General features: G+C 39.5%; 1 protein-coding gene across 10 annotated transcripts in view; it reads left to right on the forward strand.

Moving 5' to 3' along the window:
* Positions 1 to 21,177, forward strand: part of RAPGEF6 (Rap guanine nucleotide exchange factor 6) — a 139,858-nt gene that overhangs the window by 84,767 nt on the left and 33,914 nt on the right. For 7 of the 10 annotated variants that reach the window (XR_014561588.1, XM_083728343.1, XM_083728348.1 and 4 more), the window contains 12 exons: positions 508 to 666; positions 1,108 to 1,260; positions 1,618 to 1,782; positions 3,474 to 3,581; positions 4,187 to 4,390; positions 4,915 to 5,023; positions 7,978 to 8,221; positions 11,422 to 11,579; positions 13,413 to 13,427; positions 15,446 to 15,686; positions 17,280 to 17,663; positions 18,234 to 18,445. Coding sequence is in view for 9 of the 10 variants with exons in the window: in XM_083728343.1 (XP_083584469.1) it covers positions 508 to 666; positions 1,108 to 1,260; positions 1,618 to 1,782; positions 3,474 to 3,581; positions 4,187 to 4,390; positions 4,915 to 5,023; positions 7,978 to 8,221; positions 11,422 to 11,579; positions 13,413 to 13,427; positions 15,446 to 15,686; positions 17,280 to 17,663; positions 18,234 to 18,445 (2,152 nt within the window). In the remaining variant the exon portion in view is untranslated. The remainder of the gene's footprint in view (positions 1 to 507; positions 667 to 1,107; positions 1,261 to 1,617; positions 1,783 to 3,473; positions 3,582 to 4,186; positions 4,391 to 4,914; positions 5,024 to 7,977; positions 8,222 to 11,421; positions 11,580 to 13,412; positions 13,428 to 15,445; positions 15,687 to 17,279; positions 17,664 to 18,233; positions 18,446 to 21,177) is intronic. The other 3 variants (XM_083728345.1, XM_083728349.1, XM_083728347.1) reach the window with 1 other exon arrangement.

Below are 21,177 nucleotides of genomic sequence, written 5' to 3' on the forward strand. Positions count from 1 at the left end.
TGGTTTGTACATCATGGTAACACAAGCTATGGCTTAGTGAAACTGTGCAAATGTGGGCTCCCAGAGAGGTGATTGCAGCTGTTTTGTTCCTCCCTGGTCTTTTTTATTCCTGGATCACAATGATTTGGATCTGGGCTCATGGTTAAGTTTTCTTCTCACTAGCCATGAGTTTGTAACTAAGATGCGCCATACGAACCAAGCCATAGTTTTTCAAATGCACCTGATGAATGTTTTGAACTCAAGCAACAATACCACATTCTGAATCTTACATTAGAATTTCTGTCCGAATATCTCATTCATCTCTGTGTTTCTTCCTGATCTGGTCATGGAAGATGGGTACCGGTTGTTAACATTACTACTAAATTAATCATTTTTATTGTTACCCCAATGGTTATATTGCTGTTGCAGAGGCATACTAAGCAACCAGTGAGCCTTCTGTTTAGCTTATTGTTCATACAGTTGGATGCTTAAGATAATTGAAATGCTTTTATTGGGTTTTCTTTCTAGCTTGATTCTTGGTATGTTATTTTAAATGGCACTGTGGAAATCAGCCATCGAGATGGGAAAACGGAAAGTCTCTGTATGGGAAATAGTTTTGGAATTACTCCCTCTCTGGAAAAGCAATATATGAATGGTGTAGTTCGAACCAAAGTAGATGACTGCCAGGTAAGATAACTTCATAGTAAAACATTCTTCCATTTTCTCATTAAAAATTATATTTAATTAATCATTCCAGAAATAAAATAGTGCAATTTTGGCAAATGGTAACCACTTACAGCTTTCTTGGTCATAGCATAGGTTATTCAGCAAACAGGAACCATTGCTTTCCCTACTTATATATCAAAGTCTGCTGAAACAGGCTCAGGACAATTTTACTTTTTGAATTCAAGTTCTCATCTAGACTTCTTATCTACATGTATCAGTTGTAGTAATCTCTGAAGGTATTACAAAAATAAATAAATTATGAGGTTGAACGAGATGGAAACAGATTGATTTCTAATTACATTTTGCCATAATTATGTTAAATGTGTCTAGGCTTGACTAATGGATTTTAAAAAAACAAAACGGTTTGCTTGTGTATTTATACCCCTCTGTTATTTTGGATAGTTTGTATGTATAGCCCAGCAGGATTATTGGAGGATTCTGAACCATGTTGAAAAAAATACACACAAGGTTGAAGAAGAAGGAGAAATTGTTATGGTGAAAGAACACAGAGAGCTGGACCGCAGTGGAACCAGGAAAGGACACATTGTCATTAAGGTGATCAAAAACATAACCTGACAAAGAAGTTGTTTTATTATATAGCATTTTTCGGTTTCATAACAAAGTGATCTAGTTTCTCATCTTCAAAGAAGTTCTCTTGTTATGCAGTCAAATGGCTATATATTGTGGAAATAATATGCCTCTGGGCAATTAGACATCACTCAACAATATAGTCTTTACAGACATAGATCTGAGTTGTGATGCTGTATTGGTATGCAGGAAGTATTATGAAAATAAATGTGTGTTTAGGATGAAAGTTAGGAATTGGATTTATGAATATGGCTTGGTGATAGTACAAAATGGTATGTTGTTTTTGTGGAATTATTCTATTAACTGTCATCTATTGTTTTTAAGGCAACACCTGAACGCCTGATTACACATTTAATCGAAGAACATTCTATTGTGGATCCAACATACATTGAAGACTTTCTCTTAACATACAGAACATTTTTGGCAAGCCCCCTGGAAGTTGGGGATAAACTATTGGAATGGTTTCAGGTAGACAGTCTCAGGGACAAGGTTAGTTTCTGGATGAGAGATAACCAAACCCTGATTGGTAATTTTCTTGTACTGGAAAATAGGTCGGTGGCCTATCCAGGCCAGCATCAAGTTCTCACAGTGGCCAACTGGATGCTTGTGTGAAGCCCACACAACTGGCGTTCAGATGCAGAGCACAGCTCTTATGGCTAGAATCCATTGATAGCCTCCTCCTCCTTGAATTTGTCCAGTCCTCTTTAAAGCCCCCAAGTTGGTGGGTATTACTGCCTCACCCCCGTAGGGGTGAGTTCCATATTTTAACTATGTTCAATGCCCTGAATCTTTCAACATTCGGGTTCAGGTGTTATGGCAGAGGGAGAAAAGCTTCTCTATCCACTTTCTTCATGCTGTGCATGATTTTATAAGCATATATTGTATTACCTCTTGCTTGCTTTTTTCTGTTTTAAGAAGTCCCAAATGCTGTAACCATAAGGGAGCTGTCTCATCTCCTTGATCATTTTGGTTAACTTTTTCTGAACTCCCCCCCCCCCTAACTGTACAATATCCTTTTTGAGGTGAGGCAGCCAGAACTGTACCTAGTATTCCAAATGTGGTCTCAACATAGATTAGTGTAATGGCATCGTGACATTGACAGTTTTATTTTTGGTTCCTTTCCTAAGGATCCATGTCATAGAATTTACCTTCTTCACAGCTGCCTCACAGTGGGTCACTCTTTATGAAGTCTTATCTGAACTTCTTGGTTGTGGTGACTTACAGTACCTGTGAAACACAGAGAACTTAGAAATCATCTGAAAAATAATGTAGTGACTATATAAAAATGGTAGTAATAATAAAGCATGTACAATGTTTTAAATTCAGAGAATGCTGAGAACAGGCAATATTCCTAAATATTTTTAGGCTGGCACTATCAGCTTGCAGTTGGTAAAAGGTTCTGTTGCCTAATAAAAGTCTCTGCCATCATATACCAGAGCTGGAGGATGGGGAAAACATGCGAGAATGATTCAGATATTTCCACTGTATTTTGAACTTTTATTTTTGCTTCATCTTTATGCCTATGTATTTCAGTTAACACCCATGAACCAGTCACTGTTTTAATTTTCAGCTAAGAGATATCCCAAGTCAAATGATTATCGCTAAAAAAGAATTAGTTATAATTAGTATGACCTCATATGTATATCATTATACGTTTACACATATAAAGGCATTGCCCTCAGAACAGGAAGTAACATTTTATGCTGTTAGAGAACATGGATAGATCTCTTTGAAAAAACATTTTTGTTTTAAACTGACAAGGTATCTGACAGACTGCCAGTTGTGCAGTAATTTTATAGCCCAATTGGCTCTTCTTTCAAAAAAATGAAGATGGAAATTCTAGCTTTATTAGTGTAAGTTTCATAGAAGCAGCCATTGCAAATGACAAATAGTTTGCAAGGGCAGCAACTTTGAAATACTGATTCATAAGAAAACCATGGAAGAGAGATAGTACTCCAGGTGTTGAGTTGTAGGCCTGTTCTCTATAGCAACAAAGATGTATAAAAGCATAGACAAATGTATAAAAGCATAGACAAATTGGCTCATAGAGTGGAAAGGTATATAGTTGGTACAAAAGCTACTTGACTGGTTGTTAGCGTCAAAACTATATTAAGAATAGCAACCTAATTTCCTCTTACAAATAAAACTTGCATTAACTTCACATATGTACTTGTTCTTAGGTTACCCGAGTTGTACTGTTGTGGGTGAACAACCATTTTAATGATTTTGAGGGAGATCCAGCCATGACACGTTTTTTGGAAGAATTTGAAAAAAACTTGGAAAATGCGGTATGTACCTAAATAAATTGAGTTTTATGCTGCATCATGCATTTTTAAAAGAAGCTCTTACTATAGCAAAAACATTTGTAGAAGGTTTTTTAAATATTTATTTATTTATTAGATTTTTATTGAAACAGCAAGAAAAGAAAAAAGAGTAAACACAAATACCAAATTACACACAGGAATAACAATAACAATAAACACCAAATTTCCTTAACAAACAATAAAACATAAATTGGTCTTAACACTAAAGACCTGAGTTCCCATTTATTCCCTATTTCAATTTCCTATTACTTATTGCCAATACACACTCTTATCATAATTTAACTTTTTCTTAATATATCTTAATTCTTATATCTACCTTGCAACTATTACTGAAGTTCCTAAAATGCTGCAACCATTTGTAGAAGGTTTTAACTGAGTACTGCAAATTTCTTTCAAAGGACTTTTTATTATAGAGATAATGCAGACAATGCTGTTTAATGGCACAGTTATGGCAAATAATGGGTTGAATGTGATTAGGTGGTGAGGTAGTTCTGTGTAGTTTTACCATTACGTGATTTGGTGTCACCTAATTATAGATGGGAGATATTCATGTGTTTGACAATTTACAGAAAATGAAGGGGCACCTCAGATTACTAAACATCGCCTGTGCAGCCAAGGCAAAATGGAGACAAATCACATTGCAGAAGCCTTCTAGAGACTCCCCACTTTTCTTCAGCCTCCTTGGCGGAAGTGAAAAATGTTTTGGTATTTTTGTGGAGACAGTAGAACCAGGAAGCAAAGCAGCAGAAGCTGGGCTTAAACGTGGTGATCAGGTAAAGTAAAACCCGGTGTCTCATTTACAATCGTATATCTGCCTTGGTTAAGTGAAGTATATTCAACCAAAGAAATAGACCAGATATTTGTTGTGTTGGGCTGGTTTAGAGATCTCGGCTAAAACCATACTTTTCATACCACATCCCTCTCATCTTCCTTGGTTTGTTTAATGATGGTTTCACCTGTTTTCTAAATTAATAGTTTTGCCTCCATAACGTGACGATAAATTTATATTGTGAAAAAACAAATTATTCTCAGGATTGGTTATGGTAGTCAAATGGAAATGTAACATTAATGTGAAAGACAAACATATGTAAACAGTCTAAGCAGGGGAGCAATTCTTTCTGCCATAATGTTTTGTAAAAATGCTGCTTTTGTAACTTCTGAGGCATTAAATAAGGCTGGTTTCAAAACATATTTTTAGAACTGAGCTGAATTTCAAAAAAAGGGGATTAAGATTCCATGTTGGTAATACTCCATCTTTCTTGATAACAAAATTCTCTTTTCCCTCATTATTTTAAAGGTAATGGAAGTAAATGGGCAAAACTTTGAGAATATTACATTTGCAAAAGCCACTGAAATCTTGAGAAACAATACTCATCTTTCCATCACTGTAAAAACAAATATTTTTGGTGAGTACCGTTGTATAAGCCATATAAATGAGATCGCTTAGAGACATTGGCCAAAGAACTACTTTGAAGGTTTTAGTGAGTTCATGAGGTTTTTGCAAGTTATTTCCTTTAAAATTTAAGAACTGCATGCATAGGCACCCATTACATTCCCAAGCTGCTTTTGAAGCTCCCACCCACCCAGTTTTAAATTTTCTTTATATACCAAAGGGATGGTGGAGGAAGGTGCTGGTTAAGAAATACAGTAAGCCTGCCACTTACATGCATTTAACTTGTGTGCATTCAGCTTTAGGCATGTGGCAAAAAAAGAAGGAAAAGAAAGGAAAAGAAAGAAAAGGAAAAGCAAGAAAAGGGGGGCAGGGCTCTGCAAAAAACAGCTTTAGCAGCCCCATTTGCCATTGAAACTAACGTGCTTTGGCTGTACTCAATTTTGGCTTTATGTGCGACCCCCACAACATAACTCTTGCATAAATTGCAGGCTTACTGTATGCTCAAATCACTCTTGGTGCACAGGACTAGTTACAGTTTTAGGACACTGTCCTTATCTTAAAGGTCTATACAAAATCCTGAATTTTGTCTACTGTGGCACTTCAAAAGTGATGACCTACATCTAGAGGTGACAGGCCATACAGTAAAGCTTCACATTTTAGTCCAACAGAAAATTTCCTAAGGGTGTTTGAACTTCTCTCTATAGGTGGTAACTATTACTTCTGCTTCTTTTGGACCTGATTCTTCCTCCTTTCCCCTTCTATTTTGTCACAATCTTTATCCAAGTACAGTGATACCTCGGGTTAAGAACTTAATTCGTTCTGGAGGTCCATTCTTAACCTGAAACTGTTCTTAACCCGAGGTACCAGTTTAGCTAATGGGGCCTCCCACTGCCGCCGTGCCACCAGCATGCGATTTTTATTCTCATCCTGAGGTAAAGTTCTTAACCTGAGGTACTATTTCTGGGTTAGCGGAGTCTGTAACCTGAAGAGTCTGTAACCTGAAGCGTATGTAACTCGGGGTACCACTGTATGCTTTTCATATGTTTGATATCAACATAGAAGTCAAAATGTGTCACATGTGCAAGCCACCTTCAAGGGAAAAAATTGTAATAGCAAAATATAGTTGACGTGATCATTGTGTCTTTCCTGCCCCCTCTGTTGCAGCCTTTGGAAAACCTACTCCTGTAAGGCAGGGTTTCCTTCGCAGTAGCATGGGATATGGTGCTGGAAATTGCTCTGGGAAGGACTATTCAGGGAAATATTGACACCCCCTGAATGAGTAGAAACAATAGTGAGATGAGATATATGAGATGTTTTTACAAAATGAGTTGGTCTAAGTTTATTTATCAATTGTGCGGCTATGTAGATAGACAGATCCATCTATCGATGGATTCCAAGTTTCTTTTGTCAGATGTAACGGCTTCAAGGTGCTTGCCTTGTTTGTTGCTCATGAAAATTCATGAATGTCTGCTGAAGTCCTTGGCAGGAGTTTTATTTGCTGATTTAATGGATTTGTGTTTAACTCTTTCCCCCATATTCTATATTATCCAAAGCACCACCCAGACCCTACTGCTATATTTTAATCTGTTATTCAAATGTACACATATGTCATATAGCACAACTTGATTTTACATAACCTGAGCTGTCCAAGAAGCAAAAACATGAACAATCAATACTTAATTGCTTGTAGCATTTGCAGCAGGCAAAAAGCACTTGATCTATAAATTATATGGCGAATGTAGTCTTAACTCTGCAACCTCAGATGCACAATAGAGGGAGCCTCTTAGATAAGTTAAGCCACATCTTTCATATTATTTTAGTGTGCTCTTACTCTGGTTTTTGCACTAAAATCATTTTTAGGAGATAATGGCTGGGATCCAAGGGATCTTTTGCATCACATTCTCGCACACTCTTTGAAACATTATCCCTGAAGGTTGAGGATATTCTAGAGCCGCATTCTGTGAGGTGCAAGAGACTACAAATCAGAATGGAATGTTCAGCCTTTGCTTTTTTCTCAAACCTCTTTGGATCCTGGCCAGTATTTGATTACTAGTTATAAGTAATATATTTGAAGAAAGATATTGGATTAGGACTGTATTGAATAGTCTTTTAGGATAAAATGAAGTTGTCATGTATGAGGATTCATTGTGAAAACTATGTTGAAGCAACCAAAACCAGCAACAAACCTTGCTACTTAAGTCGGGGGAATAGACAAGGAAGGGCGAAGAGCAGAGGAGCTAAGGTCAGATTCTGTCTAAATATGATAGGCTGCCTTAGTGGTCAACAGAATTACAAACAGGTTTACCTGGGGATATTTGCTCTTCTTCAGATTGGCCTTGATTTTAGCATGGCACCACATGCAGACTGGCTCCCAGGTGGTTCAGCTTAGAGAGGGCTATTCATTGATTTGTTACACATCATACATACCTCAAACTGACATTGACCCATCTACGTCTAAAAGCTTTTAGACGTAGATTGTGTATGGAGAAATATAATGATATCAGGAATGCATTTATAAAAATTATAAAACTTGTTAATAATTTTATACTTGTTAGAATAACCATACTGCTTACATACCCATATGATGTATTGTACCACAGTTTCAAGCACATTTTTCTTTTCTTTTGACTTTTCTCCACCTTTTCTCCACTTCATTTTTCTACTAAAATAATATTTCTCTATTGAAAATTTATTTTAAAAAAACCTGACTTTGACCCATACCAAAGCTTCTATAGAGTTTTGAATCTTTTTTCATTTTTGTGCATCTTAAGCTGTGCTCTCTCAAGGTAATATATATGCTGCAGGATTTTGGCCATTTGCTGCAGATTTGGATCATTAAAAGCAAAATTATGATAAAATGGAACACATTTTTAAATGTTCCTTTTTAGGATTTAGCATAATCCTAATAATTAAAAAAAATAATACTGGGTGAATGAATGTGTAACATTTTGACTTTCTTTTCTACAGTGTTCAAAGAGCTGCTTAGCAGGATAGGGCAGGAGAAGAATGGAGTTCCTCATATTCCAAAAATTGCAGAAAAGAAAAATAATCGCTATTCCATCCCAGATATTCCTGGAGATGTGGAACAGATGTTTCCACGCGAGAAAGGAAACAAAAAAATAAAAGCAAACACTGTGTCTGGTGGAAGAAACAGAATAAAGAAAATTTTAGACAAGACGCGATTCAGCATCTTACCTCCAAAATTGTTCAGGTATGATAAAATATTTTCTCATAAACTAGGATTTTTCTACAACCCTTTCTATAACTAGACAAGAAAAGGCTATATTAGCTCTCTGTTGGTGGAAATGCAGTTTCCTTCCTTTAAAGCTGCAGGCTGTGACAATTCCTCTCTTTTACTTGTGGTGCACTAGGGAAGGCAAGTGGTATATGCCTTGATCTATGCTGCCTAATCCAAAGCTCCACAACTAAAAGTCTTTTCTGTTCATTTCAGCACCAAAAGCACTTCGGCACAAGGGCTGTTTCCTTCTCTATGCCCTATTCCTAGGCTAAGCTTTTGAGTACATCCCAGTAGCCTTTTGCAGGAAGGCTCTTGCACTATTAGTGAATGGAGAATATCTGTTGGCTGGATTCAAGTATATTTATAATTTTAAAACTGCCCCAGAGCTTCCAATTCCTTCTCACTCTCTGATTTCAAGCCACTCTCCTTTATGAAAAGCAAAAGCAAAGTAGTCATTGTTTATTTCTCTCTTGTTGTTTAATCTCCCTTTATTTGCATACAGTCTTTTTTTTTTTGCTAACTATAAATTGTATAAATTTGCTATTCATCTTGATAATCACTGCTCAACAGTAGTCACCAGCCATCTAGCAGGCATGATCCTCCACCCTCGCTACATTCTTTTCCTCCTTAGAAACAAACTTATGTCCATTATTTGGCCTCTTTGGCTGTGCTTCCAAGGGGTGTGTGCACAGCAAATCAAACCTAGTGTTTCTTCATCTAAAGTGACCGATGGCTTAGTCAGCTGACCTGTCCTCTAGCACGCCCAGGAATAGTTGGAGTTTAGTTTGCCAGACATGTTGAAATCCCACTAACAATAATATTAAGAAGATTGCTGACTTGTGAACTAGATTGTGCATCCCTTCATCGACATCCCTTTTGTCTTTCTTGTCTAGGAAAATTTCCAACTATCTAAATTTTATTACTTGCATTATTCCTTGTTATTTTTTTGTTAGTATCTGGAACATTCTGTAAACCAAGTTAAATAAGCATTCTCTGTTTCAAAAGAAGTAGTCTATTACTAGAGGGTCAGATAGAGCTTCTAGAGAAAGCTCCATCAGTTATAGACAGTACTAAGACCTACAGTTTTTCTAATAGCAGTCATTCTCTATAGCTTTTTGCACATCAGTCTGTGAATAGTTACTCTCTGTGGCTTGGTGTTTTTTGACCTCAGTTATTTTCCATTGCTCTATTAATGGATTGTGACTGACAGAATAATAATAATAATAAAAAAACACAGGCAGAAATAGGATGAAAGACTCACTTGTCCCTACTGGAAACATACTTTTATTACCTGGTAGCGCATCCCATGTATTGACCTTGGTTTTGGCACCTTTTTGAACCAAAAAAAGTAAGTCTAAAACCACAGTTGTATTATTGTGAAGTTTAATTATGAGATAGTTTTCTCTCTTGTGTCTCTGTGTAGTCACACGTATGGGAATATGCATATACTTCCCCTTATGCAGAGCCATATTGACTTTTGTTAAGGTCTTTCAGTTTTTATTTATTTAATTAATTTAGTCAATATATGTCACATTCTTCCTCCCAAAGGAGCCCAGGTCACCAAACACATTACTTACAATATCATTAAAAACATCTTAGCTGAAACTGGACCTTTCAGAATATGATTATTGGGACTAACCTGTGCTGAACACAGCTTATCTTTTACTTTTGTACTCACTGCTCTTATGTTGCTACTGTTACCGTATTGTTATTATGGTTCATTGTTTTTTAATTTACAAAAACTAAAGATAAAACTTAAAAATAGTGAAACTAATAATGAGGGGGACAGATGCACCTCATCAGAGAGGGCATTCTGCAAATGGGGGAAAACCACTGCGGAGGCCTTGCCATGGGTCAGTGCCAACTGAGCAGTCCCCAATGGCAGCACCAACAAAGTCTCACCTGCTGATGGTACAGTCTGAGGTGGGTGATATAGGGGAAGATGCTCTTTTAGGAACTTGGGTTCTAATCCACTTAGGGTTTTGTATGCTAATACTTATACATTGAATTAGCCCCAGTAGCTCACTGGCAGCCAGCAGCTTCAGAACTCAAGACCTATGGTCCCATCAGGCTGTTCCACTTACCAGCTTAGCAATTTCATTCTGTACTAGTTGCAGCCTCTGAACCATCTTCAAGGATAGCCCCATTATAGTAATACAGAAGGCAGACCACCAGATCATGGAAACTATATCAGTCCAAGGATGGTCATAGCTGGTAAATCAGCCTAAGCTCAGCATAAGCAATCCTAACCAAAGAAACAACTTGAGACTCTAGTGAGATCTCTAATGAGTCCAGGAGTATTTCTAGGTTATGAATCTGTTTTGAGAGTGCAGTCCCTCTCAGAACAGGCCTTGCATCTTATTCAAAGACACGGGAACCACTCACTCAGCACTTCCATCTTATCAGGATTCAGCCTCAGTTTATTGTTCCCCATTCAGTCCATCACTGAGGAAGGCTAAAGTAAGCCAGTCTCTCAGCAGAGCTGGTGGAATAGGCACCATCTGACATTCACTCTGAAGCCTATTGATTCTTCAGAGCCTTGTGAAGGCAGTAAAGAACTTACGAGAGAATGTGTCCTCCATCAGTGAATTTCCTTATTATGGAAATGAGCCAAATAAAACACAGTGGGCCAAAAGGCACCCTCCCCTTTTACAAGGAGTTCCTTCTGAGATGACAGGACTTCAGATATTATTCACTTCCTGAGGAAGCAAAACAGGAGGCTAGTGAAGGACAGACCAAGGCCCTGAAGCTCATCAGCCTGCATAGGAGAAACACAAACCAACAGTATAGCCATCTTCTTGACCTTCATGGGGTAATATGCATCAGATAATCAGATGCTGCAGAGAAAGGGAAGTGTTAGCAGGCTAAAAAGAGCACTAGTACAAGTGCTGTAACTGCTTCCAAGATACAGAACCTTCTGCATTAGCAGCCCTGCACTCTTCAATCTATGGATGTGCAGTGCATACTCTGAAAGGAGGTTTCGGTAAGCAGTTCAGTTTTACCTTGAGCCTTACAGACACAGCAGCCTGTAAACAACAAGAAGAGCAGGTTATTATTTAAGATCTCATGCTTCCATTGTTAGTGAAAATTATACCTTGTTTTGCTTCATTTGTGTAGAATAACTATGCTTTTGTTTCATTTAAACACTGACACCTTCTAAAACTTCCTTGCAGTGATGGTAGTGTAAGCCAGTCACAGGACGACAGCATTGTGGGGACAAGGCAATGCAGACACAGTTTGGCAATTATGCCTATTCCTGGCACGCTCTCGTCCAGCAGTCCTGATCTCTTGCAGCCTACAACCAGCATGTTGGATTTTTCTAACCCTTCAGGTAAAAAGACCCTCAGTTGTTATCCGCTACTTTTCCCACCATGTTTTTGTAAATCAGCATTGACAATCCAGTACGTGGTTGGCTACTTATGGAGGCAGGTTAAATGCAGTTGCCAGAATTTGTGACTCTGATGCACACCTCAGGAGCTGCTGGGTTAGTATTTTGGAGGCAGCCTTTTAAAAGCTGTGTTGCTGCTGCTGCTTACCAGTATGGGTTGGGGCGGAACAGCAGTAAGGGCGGGGCAGCTGGGAAGGTTCTGTGGGTGCACAAAATCCAGCATTTCCATCTAAACACCTACGCAGCCCCAACCTCATCACTACCCTTCCCCTCCTCTACACTGTTCCTGTAAGCAGCAGCAGCAGCAACAACAATGCCACTGTCGGGACGATGGCTCCACCACACAGCCCTGCTATGCCATCTGACACATCTATACAATTTAGGTTTGCCAGATTATTCTAGATACAGTGGTGCCTCGCAAGACAAAATTAATCCATTCCGTGAGGCTCTTCGTATAGCGGTTTTTTCGTCTTGCGAAGCAAGCCCATTGACAGCTTAGCGGATTAGCGCTATTAGCGGTTTAGCGGCTTTTAGCGATCAGCTGTTAAGCGGCTGATCAGCTGATAAGCGGCTTAGCGGCTTAGGAAAAGGGGGGGGAGGGAAAAAACCCCGCAGGAACTCGCAAGACATTTTCGTCTTGCGAAGCAAGCCCATAGGGAAATTCGTTTTGCGAAGCGCCTCCAAAATGGAAAACCCTTTTGTCTAGCGGGTTTCCCGTCTTGCGAGGCGTTCATCTTGCGGGGCACCACTGTACATGTCAAGCAGTGTTAAAAGAATAAGTGAAAAGAACAAAGAAGAAAACAATGGGTTTCTATATTCACTGAGGCTTCCTGTACTCATTAGTGCTTTACACAGTACAGATTTGTTTCTAATGGGGCAAGTTAATGCATTTATCATCATGCTTTCATAGCTACTACATTTTTAACCATATACCTTATGAAGTGCTTTAAGAAATTTGAAGACTACGCCCCCAAACCTTTTATGCTTCCAGCAAGTATATCATCCCAGAGGTACCTTTCCTGACACAAATGAGGTGCTATTGAGGAAGTCACCAAATTTACCTTTTGTAATTTTTTGCTTACAATTAAGCAAGTCCACAAACTGGATTATGGGAGCTGTGTGCTTCCCAAAAAATTTGTCCTGCCTTCAACTACCAGGGGGAGATGTTGCCCAGCCTGATGACCTTGCAGTGCCAGTGGGAAACCGCTCTTCATATAGGTACCAATAGTACTTTCTATCAGTGGAGAAATATCGACTGGATTCCACCTATCAAAGTTAATTAATTGGCCATGTGCGTATCCAGATGCTATTGATCCATGATCATTGCTGACCTAAACACCTCTTCGTTCTTTACTGTGTCAATCTATTTACAAAACTTAGTGTGCGTCTTCTACCGTCACATCTTTTCACTGCAGTAATCTAAATCACACCTAGGCCTCTCAGAAACAAAACAAGAAAAACTCTTGTTTGTTTTTATACCCAGATCACATTTTTAGCTTAATTATGCACTCTGACAACACATTGTGGCATAACTTTATGTTTATGTAACAGTTTATGTAGCAACTTGTGTTTACACTTGAAGAGATTTCAATTATGTTAGCTGTGATTAGCTAATATTTCTCAGATGTAACAAGGAATCAGATTATTGGTATACAGTTTTTAATAAGAGGAAAATCAAAGTAACTTGTTTTCATATCCACACATATACAGTGTGTGACTAATGATGTCAGTGTAAAGTCTGGATCCTGACTTTCCCCCCTTCTTTTTATCCTGCAGCGGTTGGTTTTTACTGTAAGTATTCCAATCACTGGCAACCTGATGATTTTATAATGTGTTGTTTTTTTTTTAAAAAATGTATTTTTGAAATTCTACTTTAAATAGTAACATTGAAGCCATTTTTCAGAAGTATAGCTGAACCTGTTTTGTTTCAGTGTCTATAATCTTTCAGTGTCTAATCTTTCAACATATGTGTGAGTCAGACTATGTAATAATTCTTTGATCGCTCTGCAAGTATTAGCTTGCAACATACTCTAAATTATTGCTCCTTTGAGGGTTAGAGATGGCTGACTTTTGTTCCTAAAGTTTCTCATAAATATAATGGCACTTTCCTATAAAATACCTACCTTGTCATGACAATCAGGTTTTGAGAAATGCATCTATGCAGGACAGAGATTAATTCAGTGGAGCACCAAAAGTACATGAAGTACGTGGCCTACATGGAGGTGCAAAAATTGTGTGGAGGAAGGGTGACTGTTGCAGATTTTTTGAAATAAGGTCTCCATGCCTGTCCATGCTATCTTTGCTGTTAGGATTGATAGAAATACTGTAACTCCATTAGAGCCATTGTGGCTTAGTGTTTAGGATTGCTGAACTAGGACCGAGGAGACCCAAAATTACACCTTCTAAGGTATCTTTGGAATGAAGAAGGTGTAGGAGTTATACTCCTGTTCTTCAGCCTTGGTGTTTTGTTTTGATTTGTTGTTTTGGAGGGGGCAGTTGCAAAAGGTTACAGGACTTGCTATCTTATAGTAAGGTAGTTTTAGGGTGGTGAAAGTACAATTATAGCACAATCCTATACACAATTCTATTGGATGTAAGTACTACTGAGTTCAAATCATTAGAATGATTCAGAAATACTGCTTTTGTTGAACACTTCAAACAGGAGAGAGAAAGAGGATGAATTTATAGGGCTTGTGCTTTTATAGCAAATTTGAATGCTAGCTGTTGGGAATTAATTACTTGTGTAACTGATGTCTGATTCAGATATGCAGCCAAAACATGTGGTTAAGTCTTTCCCATACTGTATCATTTCAGATTGCAGGTGGAAGATAGCAGATTTCAGTGTTGCCCTATGCCAACCTTTGCCAGCCTGTTGTCCTCCAAATTTTGTGGATTATAACTCCTATCATCCCCAGTTGATAGGAGTTGTAGTCTAAAACATTTGAAGGGTACCAAGTTGACGACAGCTTGTCCTATGTAATAATAATAATAATAATAATAATAATAATAATAATAATAATAATAATAATAATAAAAAACAACAACAACAACAACAACTTTTTTGCCCTTGGAAAGAGAAGAGAGTTGTCCTTGTCTTCTCTTGCTATGCTAGTTTTGTTTTTCCAAGAACAGGGATTCTACACATGTGGTTCTCTGCCACCACCTGCACCACGAGCCATGTTTTATCTGCATGTCAAAATCAGATCTGTCTGACATTGAGTCACATCTGGCTCTGTTCTGAAAAGCCCATTTTATAAATTTGTTAATTGACTTTGGTGATACAGGGCAACATGAAGAAAAGAAGCACGTGGTCATTTAAATTATATAACACTCTGCACCCTATCAGCTGAATTTTCCAAACCAATTCAGCTTCACAAAGAGTAAATTGTCTACAAGAAAAATGAATCAATAAACTAAACTTGAAGCTTAGAGCCTCATTGATTTATGATACACTTACTACTTGTCATAATCTACATCAATCGTCAAGTGCAGTTATTTTCTAAATTATGTTAGCATTATGTAACGCTGAAGGTCCAGAACAAAGAGCTACCTATTTGGTCAGTGGGCACAGGGAGAATCAAAACCTTAAAAATAAATTTGTGGCTATAGAAAGAAATAATATATATATTTTAAAGATAACATACATGCAATGTAAATTTTCATTGCTTTTGCTGAGCAAACAATAGTACACATATGCTTACATGAAACAGCTATTTATTGTGACAGAAAACAAAGCTATATAATTTTTAAAAAAACTTAACATCATTTTAAGGGAATAACTGTATACTTCTATTTTTTTTTTAACCTAGACATTCCAGATCAGGTTATAAGAGTTTTCAAAGCCGATCAACAGAGCTGTTACATTATCATAAGCAAAGACACTACAGCAAAAGAAGTCGTAAGCCATGCAGTCCACGAATTCAATTTGACAGGAGGCTCAGAGACCTATTCTCTCTGTGAGGTTTCTGTGAGTCCCGAAGGAGTTATCAAACAGAGAAGGCTTCCTGATCAGTTCTCAAAGTTAGCCGATCGGATTCAGCTGAATGGAAGGTAGGTATGCTTGCATCTTTAAGTAAAGCACAGAAGTAAGAAAATGGTAGAAAAATAAAATAAAAAGAGGAATCTCTTCCAGTGAGCATAACACTACATTTACTTTCTCTAACGTTAGAAGAGCCTGTGGAGTATAGTGGTTGGATTAGTGTTGAGAGACCAGGGTTTTAATCCCTGCTAAGGCTGTGTGATAAATCACCATATTGTTGAATACCGGTATTGAAATAACATTGTGATAAGTGTTTCAACAAGGCAATATACCGGTGAACAAAAGATGGAACTTAACAGCTTCCCAGGGGGTAGCCCAGCTGAACCAGTACTTTACAGATAAAAGGTAAAGGGACCCCTGACCATTAGGTCCAGTCGTGACCGACTCTGGGGTTGCGGTGCTCATCTCGCTTTATTGGCTGAGGGAGCCGGTGTACAATTTCCGGGTAATGAGGCCAGCATGACTAAGCCGCTTCTGGCAAACCAGAGCAGCGCACGGAAATGCCATTTACCTTCCCGCCAGAGTGGTACCTATTTATCTACTTGCACTTTGAAGTGCTTTCGAACTGCTAGGTTGGCAGGAGCAGGGACCAAGCAACGGGAGCTCACCCCGTTGCGGGGATTTGAACCGCCGACCTTCTGATTGGCAAGTCCTAGGCTCTGTGGTTTAACCCACAGTGCCACCCGCGTCCCGTACAGATAGTTTTCAGATAAATTGCAGGCAGCTTGTCTCCTTTGTTTGTTCTCTCCCTCCTCCCTCCTAACCAATAAGAAATGACAATAAGCCCTCACACAAACCAGCAAACTCTTTAAGTGGAAATATATTGGTGAAACTGAAAGAGTTTGCTGGTTTGTGTGAAGGCTTATTGTCTTCTTACCAGTTCAGTTACTTATGTAGAGCCTACTAACAATTCAGGATGAACCTCACACAGCCTCAAAGATCCAGCGGCAAAGTAAACAAAGAACACAAACAAAGAAATAGAAAGCCCTTCTTTCTTCACTCACCCTCATCCCTGCCAGGGAAAAAAATGGGGGAAAGAGTTTTTATTTTTATTTTCTGGTGGTGTTTATGTTTGTTGGCTTCCCCTAAATAGCTTTCATCCATATTAAAAAGGAAGGTTTTTTATTATTATTTCAAGGAGACTATCTCTTTGATAAAAAGGGAACGATTGCTAGGATGAGGGCTTTTGGGGGGCCCTTCTCTCTGTGTATGTGTGTGTGGGGGTAATGGAGGGGAGAAGATTTAGCTGGCTACCTTTATGCTGAAATGGGAGTTTGGGTACTATGTGGGAACGATGGGGAGGGTGTTTTTTGGTAAGCAGTGCAAGTGAATGCGTGTCTACTCACAAGCAAGCCCTACTGAATTCCTTATATTTTAAGGCCCTCCACCGCCGCGGGGAGCCTTGTCAAGGCCCTTTGCTGCTGCGGGGAAGCGTGGCACACCCTCCACCATGGCGGAGAGGTAGGGTGGCACACTCTGTTGTCGCAGGGAGGTGCAAGAAGGCCCTCTGCTACTGCAGGGAAGCTATGTTTAGCTATGTTGCTCCTTTTCTGAATTTGTATTAAAAGACATTTAATGTTTGTTTCTCTAACAATGCTTTTTAGGTATTACTTGAAAAATAATATGGAAACTGAGACTCTATGCTCAGATGAAGATGCTCAAGAATTGCTTAGAGAGAGCCAGATTTCCCTTTTACAGCTGAGCACCATTGAGGTAGCTACCCAGCTATCAATGAGAGACTTTGAGTTATTTCGGAACATTGAACCTACTGAATATATTGATGAACTATATAAACTTGAATCTAAAACGGGGAATGCTAATCTAAAGCAGTTTGAGGATGTTATGAATCAAGAGACATTTTGGGTTGCCACAGAAATTTTATCAGAGCCAAACCAGCTTAAAAGGATGAAGATCGTAAAACATTTCATAAAAATTGCTCTCCATTGTCGAGAGTGCAAGAATTTCAACTCTATGTTTGCTGTTATAAGGTAGGTTATTCTCTTTTGATAGATAGCAGAGAAGTAGAAAACTAGAATTAAAATGAAGTGCCTGATCATAGCCTTAATATCAGAACTTGAATAGTTATTGGCAGATCTGGGATGTGCTTGGTAACTTAATAGGTATGTCATAACATACTGATAGAAGTTTACTGAAAAAGAATGTACTTATGACTCTTTGGGGTTATTAGGTGGAAATGTGTTGTTTATAGACATGGACTCTTCATACATTTTAGTTAAATGTACAATAACATCTTTAATTGCAGGAATATAATATTATTGATAAAATTTATTAACCAGGTTCCAGATAATCAGGCAACTAATTTTTCATGTGGACAAGCTAGCATACTTTGTACCCATCCTCATGGAAACCTTCACTTCAGAAAGCATTCTTTTATCCACACTATTTCACTTGTACCTCAATATTTTTGTTTATGGTTTGGAGGAGGCTCCCTTCTATAGCCTGGGATATTAATGTGGGTCAGGAGCACCCTCTTTTGAATAGGGTGTATGAATTTGTTTTTATTTGATAACTGGTAATGTGAGAGTTATTTCTTGCAGTGGTCTTAATCTGGCACCAGTAGCCCGACTTAGGGGTACATGGGAAAAGTTACCAAGCAAGTATGAAAAGCACCTACGAGATCTTCAAGACCTTTTTGATCCATCTAGAAACATGGCAAAGTATCGCAACATCCTTAGCAGTCAGAGCATGCAGCCTCCAATTATTCCACTTTTTCCTGTTGTCAAGAAGGATATTACATTTATGCATGAAGGTAATGCCACAGAGAAGTAATGAGCCAGCTTATTAAATTGCATATTAATACTTCATTGGTTTGCGCCAAGGGATCTGAGGTTTGCTGCCAAAGAGGACATGATTAGGGCTAAGATTAAATATACTATGGTGCACATAGAAAACTGTAAGCAGAGGGAGAGCATTTCACAAATGGGGAACCACTGCAGAAAAGTCCCATTCTCATGTTGCCACCCCTGGACTTCTCTTGGAGGAGGCAAATGAAGAAGGGCCTCAGATGATGATCTTGATGATCTCAGAGTCTAGGTAGGTTTATTATTATAGAGCCTCATGAGACACAATGCCCGCAATTCCTTATTTTTTATTGGCTTATAATGCTGATTATTTCTAGTAGCAAGCATCCAACAGAATCTGTCCTCTAGGAGTCACTGAAATCTTGGCCAAGTGAACATAACACCGATTGACAGCATGTTATTAATGTGAGAGATGTCAGGTTCTTGGTCATGACAATTTAAAACCAGATGGTAGCAAAAGTAAATACAGAGAATGGTGGTTGGTAGATGCGTTTGATTGAATTCAGGGATGGGAAACCTTCAGTTTGTGGGTCAATATTTGCCCATAATGCCCTTTTGCTTAAACCATGCCCAGGTGTCAAACAGCTGACATCACTCAGTGATGTCAGCTGGTGAGCAGCAAGTTCAGTCCTGCTGGGTCCTTTGCGACGGCGCAATGCCCCTTCCGATCGTCAGGAGGAGGGGGGGGTTGCGGGATCACGACCCCGCCCACACCCGCTCCCGCGAGGCTGGCGTCAGCCTCGTGGGAGGCAAGGATTCCCCTCAATTAGCATCCCCTGTGGCGCCAGCCAATCGGCTGGCGGCAGGGGCGGACCTTGGTAAGGCCACTTAAGGTCGGGGCAGCCCTTGGCTCGCCCCTTTTCCCTTCGGAGACGACGCGGTTCCCACCCACCCGCCCTTTAGGTTTGCCCCTGACCTTGCTACGGGCTTCGGCTGGTCGCCGCAAGGGGCCTGGTAGGAGTTTTTCCATTTGGCTAATTGGCTGGTTTAGGGAGCCACTTGGTTTTTTCGCCTACCTCGTAGCAAATCGTCACAACTCATTCGGTTTTTGGCGGTAGGCATTGGCCGAGGGTATTGTCACGCAGAAGAGGTTGGGGGGGAGGAACGCCATCACCTCCCCCAATGCTTGAAGGGTAGTTCGTTAAAGGACTCCGAGGGGCGACGCCTCGTCCGAAACCTACGGAGGCTAGGGCCTAAAGTGCGCCCCCGAGCGGTAACCCCTCGGGGAGCGCCTAGGGATACGCATCTCGGGTGGCTCCCCCTGTTGGTGTTTAACCCTTCCCGGTTAGACCGGATAGTCGGTTAGGGGCCAATGCCTAAAGCCAATACCTTTCTTTCCTGTAATCAATAAAGTTGTGGCCATATTCGCCCATTAACCAAAACTCTGCTGTGTCGGCTGTCTTCATTTATTCCACCTGTGGGGGGGAGGGAATAGCCACGCAATGGCACTTCCCCCTCCTGGTGCTGTTGGGCCTGCCCTCACTTAAATATAATGCACCCACCTCACAGAACACTAATTCCACCAATTCCTACAAACTACCCCAGATCATCTTGTGGGGGACTTGTGTGAGGAAAAAATTAATAATTTGGAGTGTCAGACAGGATTTGATTAAATAAACAAGAGAGCTTTTGTTTAACAAAGGAAATTTATGACACAAAATGGGTAAAACATAGGATACTTCAGATTATAATGATATTTCACTCAGTTCTTTCTCAGTTGTTGCACAGCTGTTGCCGCTTAATACTTTGGTTCTTAAACAAGGTGGTGTTTTCTGTCATTTACACACCCCTTTGACAACCCTACTCCTGAGGTACTCCAAGTAACAGACCCAAAGGATCACCACACCCCTCTTAACTGGTTTGGGAATATTCTCTTTTTGTAGAAGAATCTCTCCCCTCCTGACTGGAATGAGTCCTAAGTAGACTGTATTCTCACGGCTTCTACTTCTTCTGGCTCAGCCTCCCAGTTAATTCCTGGCCTAATTACTCTTACAGGACACCATACACTGTCCTTCACACTAAGCTCAGAGACTCCTTTCTCTAGCTTTTGATATATTCCTTAGAGTGGATGTTTCTACCCAGAACCAACTTTCTGTCCTGTCACTCCCTCTCTCCCACCCTATTCTCCCAACCTCTATCCCAACCTACCAAACTGTCCAGCAAACCTTTCCGTCACATCCTGCTTCACCAGCACATTCTGTGTGGGAAACACATTAGCAAACTGGATCCCTCCCTCACCCACATATTAACCTTGACAGTCACCTGATGTCATTATAACATCAGATGTTTGACTATTAATCGCTGCAGTGAAGAAGGAAATTCAGCAGGTACAACATCACCCCGATCAACAAGCTACACATGTCAAAATCCCCACTTTATATCCCCACTTTATATAGCTATTGCAGTATAGGGGCCCTGCCTCCCTACATCTGCCACCCTAACTCTCAAAAAAGCTGAGAAAAATGAAAATTAACAGTAAAAAATTAACAGTATATACCCATATTTGGCTTAGCATTGGCTCCTGTGTCTGAAAGAACTGAAAACTGTTGAAGATGAATTCTTTCCACCCTAAATTAAGAGGTAGAACCAATTTTTAAAGGGCAATAACCTTGTTGCTATCAGTTTCCCGACCCTTTTATCATTGGAAAATCAAAGCGAACACAGTCCAATTGTAACATTT

This window comes from Podarcis gaigeae (genome assembly GCF_964106915.1).
Source record: "Podarcis gaigeae genome assembly, chromosome: 2".
Lineage (NCBI taxonomy): Eukaryota > Metazoa > Chordata > Lepidosauria > Squamata > Lacertidae > Podarcis > Podarcis gaigeae.